The 6,000-nt window shown below is 48.1% G+C and overlaps 1 protein-coding gene across 1 annotated transcript; it reads left to right on the forward strand.

The window, feature by feature from the left end:
- The first annotated feature begins 3,749 nt into the window (after positions 1–3,749).
- On the forward strand, positions 3,750–4,478 carry LOC135899972 (neurofilament heavy polypeptide-like). Its single transcript, XM_065429387.1, has one exon. It carries the CDS (start codon positions 3,750–3,752, stop codon positions 4,476–4,478), a length of 729 nt encoding a protein of 242 aa, XP_065285459.1.
- Positions 4,479–6,000: the final 1,522 nt, after the last annotated feature.

Consider the following 6,000-nt stretch of genomic DNA (forward strand, 5'->3'; position numbering starts at 1 on the left):
TCAGATTGTTTTTAAGGAATTTGCTCGAAAAAAATTACAAAGGAACAGGTAGGTATCGATCCCACTCCTGTGGTGCGTTTAACATACGGACACCTTCATAAAACCACTAGGCGTCTCTTACAACGAAAGTATTTATTCGCTCTCTTTTGGCGTAGCCACAGGTTTTAATCTTGCGCGCAAAATTACGAACCACATGCATGCTCTTCATAACACGTTCGCTTTTCTCTTTTTTTCTTTATTTGTTATTATTTTTGTATATATCATATAGTAGTTTTTATTCAACGAGGCTCACAGGCTCCTGCAGGAGTATTGTGTGAGGGGGAAATATACAATATATATCTTCATAAGTGGAAGCGTTACAAAAAAAAGAGAACGAGTATATGAGACGAAGGTACATAGAACAAAGTGACGTTACATAGTAGTTAGTGGAACGCGATATATTGGGGGTGACTCCACCACTGGGTAAATCTGGCGCCACCATCGGCGTGACGTGGCATGAGGGATCACGTGGACATTGCGGCTGCATCGGCTGCTTCGGAAGCGCCGAAGCGATCTGAAAACGAAAGTTCAAAGTCCCACCTGCGCCGCGGCTCTGATTAAGTGGTGAGGCTTTACTGCCTTGGCTGTCAACTTGACAACATCCTAAACTACTATAATAGGTAGTGGTTGCCTTTGGAGGCGTGCAGCAAGGTAAGCTACTGCTCGATGCCGCAGTGCCGGACGTACGCAACAGTGTCCGGTGTCACCCTTATTCACACGTAGCCGCAGGGCAAGTAGCTGTGTGAAGCTGGGGTGACGAAACTTAGAACCGGCAGACGGTCATCGGCTACAACTCGGGTATGCAGCAAGCACACATGCGAGGAAGATTTCTGCTACGGCGCAGGATCTGCGCGATGTTCGGTGAGAAGCAGAAAACGCGCACTGACCCGCTGCCCGCTTTCCGCGCCCGCTGCCCGGCTAATGTCAGCACGGTTTCGTCTATGAACTTGTTGATGCTAGATACTGGCAAGTTCACTGGAACGGAAAGGGAGCGGTAAGACGCCCATTAAAGAAAGGCATGGCCTATGGTCATGTTTGTGTTATGGATTAATGCACTGGATTACGAAAAAGAAGCAGAGAGAAATCGAACGCTTACCGATAAACATACAGTGCGACGCAACTTGAGAAAATTTATTGAAATGCCCAAGAATTTAGAAAAAACAGATTGAATCGTCGTGACAGCACATCACAGTCGCCGTAGGCGTCGGATACTCCCTAACGAAATTATTTTTGAGCACTTCTGATTTGTAGCAACCATTGTTGTCCATGCAACAATGGTTGCTAGTGTACAGTCAAATGCTCATATGCTGCGGCCTAAAGCTCACGGCACGGTGCGAAAACGCGCTCACAGCGAAAGCAAAAAATTGTGCGCTGACATGCATGCACAGGCGCAGTCGGTCGCTGCGAACCCGTGCGATCGCTGCACTGAGGCTTCATTCTGTTATGTCCCCTTTGGGTATACGGACATCCTGCTATAAGAACATATTTCACAATTTACTTTCAGCGTTTGCCGCCCTTTCATGCAACAAGCAGGTTCGGGAAACTCCATCGCGGCGACCGCGCGTAGTGGCGTTCACTGTGCGTATTCGGTGAAGAGATAGCATCTGTAAACGATTGTGTGCTTTCAGTTTGCCCAAGATTATTATATCGACGGTAAAAAACGTCCCCCGTTTTGAGAGTACCTACATAAATGTCCAGGAGGGCTGCCGCGTGGTGTTTTTATTGAGCGCCGTAAGCGAAACCTATGGGGAGCGCGCCGCGTGATCCCTCATACGACGCAAGGGATGCGCTTCCGACAGATGGCGACTCCGTACCTCCTCGCCCCCAATAGTACTGGAATGAATGGTGACATACACCTTGGAAGGATACATCATTTAACACTGCCGAATTTTACAGAAGTAATGTAAGGGTACATGTCTTTACATTGCCAACTACAAAAGTTAGCAAGAAGCGTGTGCATAATTAGGAGAAAATTAATAAAATGAACTAGTAACGAAAAAGTAGCGGTTACTTCATGACGAAACCTGACAGGGCCAAGAATGTGGACAACATTACCAAGGAGACTATTCTATAGTTCAATTGCTAGTGGTAATGCTGATGAGTTGAAAGCGTTTGTGGGCCCAAAGGTACGTTTCAAGGTGCGGTTGTGAAAACAGCGAGGCGTTCTTAATGGTTGCGAGAGAAACAGGAAGGTTTGGTGCTTACCACTTGTTATTTTATGAAAAAAAAAACGTGCGCAGCTTGCGCTAGCGGTGCAAGGCTGGAGTCAACAACGGAGCTTGTGATCACCTAGCTTTTACGTGGCTTGCCTAAGTTGTTTGTAGGTTTTGTGGGGTTAATTTCAATCTCATTCAATCCACAGAATGCTTCCAGAATCGATCAGCTCGTTTTATTATGTCGAACTGTTCACGTACAGCTAGTGTCTCGCAGATGAAATCGTCACTTACCCTTCCTAACCTTTAAACTCGGCGCAACATCTCGCGCCTTTGTTTATTCCACAAAGTGTTCCATCACCGTTCACTGAATCAGCAACTCATTTCGCAGCCAGTGTACTTATCCTCCCGTATCGATCACGGCAATAAGGTAGCCATTCCTCTTTCTTGCACTGACATGTTCCTGCATTCTTTTATGCCGAAAACCGGTTCTGAGTGGAACCGCCTTCTCTCCTCTATCGCCACCTTAGCCGATGCGTCATCATTCAACACCGCTGTGACAGATAATCTTTTGAAATGACTCGAATTTTGCTGGTTTTTTCTTTTATTTTGCTGCTCCTACTCACTGTTTATCTTGTCCTTGTCCTTATAGGTTTGAAGGTTTTTTTCTGTAAACATGTGCCCACCCCCTTTGCAATGCACATTGGGCCCTGAGGGCATGATAATCAATAAATAAATAAATAAATAAATAAATAAATAATCGACTTGTTCCGTAAACAAACATTGAAGAAAGCGTTTGTTCCTTCATCATCCACCAGTGAAATGATGTCAGCGGCAGTGTTGGCAGGAGAAACTGATTTCCAAAAGTTTCCAGGGTTACATTTAAAAGCGATTGAAGGTCACATGACATAAATTTGCGTTTGATGGCACGAAGAGCGTGACAGTACTTTATTTTTCTACAGCATGGTGTTCCATTCAAGGCAGGGGCGTGCCCCTGAGCTTTGCCATCTTAAAGAGACATTTGCTTTTATTTTTCACTGCGCGTTGTGATCGGTAGAACCATGGTTCAGATAAGTACGTTCTAAACGAGTTGCCTGGCAAGTGCGACTGAACCAACTGATATAGTTCCTTGTGGTTCGGTCGGCACGCCTCGTGCCGACAGGAAAAAAATATACGTAACCGGAGCTTTAAATGCGCGATAAGGAGTGACGTGCATGTTAAGGCGCGCGGCTCATGCATGTGATCAAGCAGTCTTACATATATATAAGGGGAAATACGAGTTTCCTAGAGGAGCCTATCGTAATCAAACCATTGCTTGTCAGCCGTACGTGCAGCTGCTCGGTGCCCCTCGGCGTCTTTGTCATTGGCTCGGCGAGGCGGTGCTTTGTAAGTTGTTTCCTGCGTAATTCGGATAGCAGCGAAGCAACACATTCGCCCCTGCAGAGGTACGAAGCCCCATTTTTCGAATAAGGCAAAGCACCGGAACCACCGCCTCAAGAACGTCGGCAACCGGACCGCACATCTGAGCTCTAGCGGACTGAACGAGAATCTGCCGGGATGTCGAAACAAGACAGGCCTTCAAGAAAGCGACACGACTCGGTGGCCGACCCGGGAAAGAGCAAGAAAGGCGAGGACGACAGCGGCCTCGGCACTAGCAAGTCCAGAACACGCTCATCGGGTACGGCAACCGGAGCAGTGCCCAAATCTCCTGCAGCTGTGCCCAGTCGACCGCCGACAAGGCAAAGTCGCGCCAAGTCGACGCCGTCGCCCAAGGCGCCCGGGACACCCGTCAAATCTGCCCTGAAGCGAGCGGTGGGCTCGTGTTTTCGAAGCCCCTCTCCCAAGCCACCTTCTATGGGGGCGTCTCCTACGAAAGTTGCTGCTAGAACAGCGGAGTGGGCCATAGAGCAGAGCGAAGCGACCGCGAAAACAGTGGTCCAGGGGCCGTCCGGCCCCGTGCTTCGAGTGTACCACGAGCCAAAGTTGCACAAATTCGACAACAGAGGGGAGGTTCTCGAGGTGTTCCCACCTGAAGTGCTGGAGAAGGAGGGAATACCCAAAAAGGCCCCGTTAGCCGTGGCGGAAGACGTTAGCTCTCCGACCATCGATGCTCCGGACAGTCCGATTCCTTCGACATCGTTCACCGTGCAGGCTACAATCGAGGAGCCACCGTCTTCAGATCCATCACAGTCGCCGCAAGAAAGGCGGTACCCTCGCCGGCAGCCAGCCAAAAAGAAAGGTGAAGCATCGCCTCCCAAAGACGAGTCGAAACCACCAGAAAAATGAACGCCCGTTTTAGTTCAATTTCCTGCATTAGGGGCGTGTCGCGATGTTCTTCAGCAACGATGTGAAACAAGTGCCGTCAGGCATTCTTGACATTGCGTTGGCAACCATAATTTTGCATGACCGTATCGCATAGCGCTCGCATATCGCATGGTCTCAATTTTTTTTCCATTGTTTAGGCTCTTCCCCAAAACATTCACCGTATCTGTCATACATTTTTTCTAAGTAGCTTTCACGAACTTCAAATTGTATTCCTGACAACGCGAGAACGCGGGCACAACTCTCTTCTTTCAGTGTTAATTTCAGGTGACTGTGGTTCATGCTCCCGCTGGTCATGCTTTCTGGCCTACGTTTTTACTGTACTGCACTGTCATTCTGCTCACAATCACCACTCGCAAAAGTGCACATTTTATTGATGCCCTTTTGTACTTCTGAGAATAAAATTTGCTTTGCGTCCTTCGCAAACCTGTGATCTCGACTCCTTGCGCGAAGCGTTGTCCCATGACTTGCTGCGATAGTTTTACTGGAAGTGGTGTGTACGTCATCGCCGAATAGTGCAGCGAGCGTATCTGAGGTAAAATGAGCGTTATTTTCATTCCCGTCACTGACATCCCAGCACGAAGATCCATTACGCGCGAGCTCACCAAGCACATATTTGTCATATCTGTGGCTGAGCCGCTATGATTCTAACGGTGGATTTACTATTTTAACGCTGGATTTACTAGCAATTTACAGCCATACTTTCTTTGGTGTCGTAGATAGAAATCTGAACACCGCGAAGTAAAGCGAAAAGTGTACTACGTCCGCTTTGAAATCGCTTATATGCTATTCCCCATAGTGCTCGTTATGGTAAGAATAAGCATAAAAAGAAACATCTAGACCATATGGTGCATAATGCACCTGCTAACAGTGCGAAGCACGTAGCCTGCGTTTCCCGGTAAAGAGTTCAGTAAGCCGCTTCGTGTAGAAACGTACCAGCAGTAGAAGTGACGTCACCGCACCTGCAGGACATAGCAGAAAACGTGCGCATGCGCCAAGCCCGCAGAGACTAGGAGCTCCGTGAAGCACAAAACATTCCTGAGCGGCGCAGATGCCACTAAAACAGCGTTCAAAAATTTTACTGAGCGAATGCGAAATGATTAGGTGCATGTCGCCTGACTCTGGTTCATCCTTCGGAGCTGATGAAGTAGCGGCGACCCGCCGCGGTTCCTCAATGGCTATGGTGTTAGGCTGCTGAGCACAAGGTCATGGGATCGAATCCCGGCCACGGCGGCCGCATTTCGATGGAGGCGAAATGCGAAAACAGCCGTGTACTTAGATTTAGGTGCACGTTAAAGAACCCGAAGTGGTCGAACTTTCCGGAGTCCTCCACTACGGCGTGCCTCATAATCGGAAAGTGGTTTTGGCACGTATAACCCCATAATTTTATTGTTCTTAAGTAGCGGCGCAAGGCAAGTCGCAGGCCGCGAAATGTCTTTGTCTAATGTTTAGGAAAGTGCATTTGATGCCCGCATGTGAAAGTTTC

This window comes from Dermacentor albipictus, chromosome 10, assembly GCF_038994185.2.
Source record: "Dermacentor albipictus isolate Rhodes 1998 colony chromosome 10, USDA_Dalb.pri_finalv2, whole genome shotgun sequence".
Lineage (NCBI taxonomy): Eukaryota > Metazoa > Arthropoda > Arachnida > Ixodida > Ixodidae > Dermacentor > Dermacentor albipictus.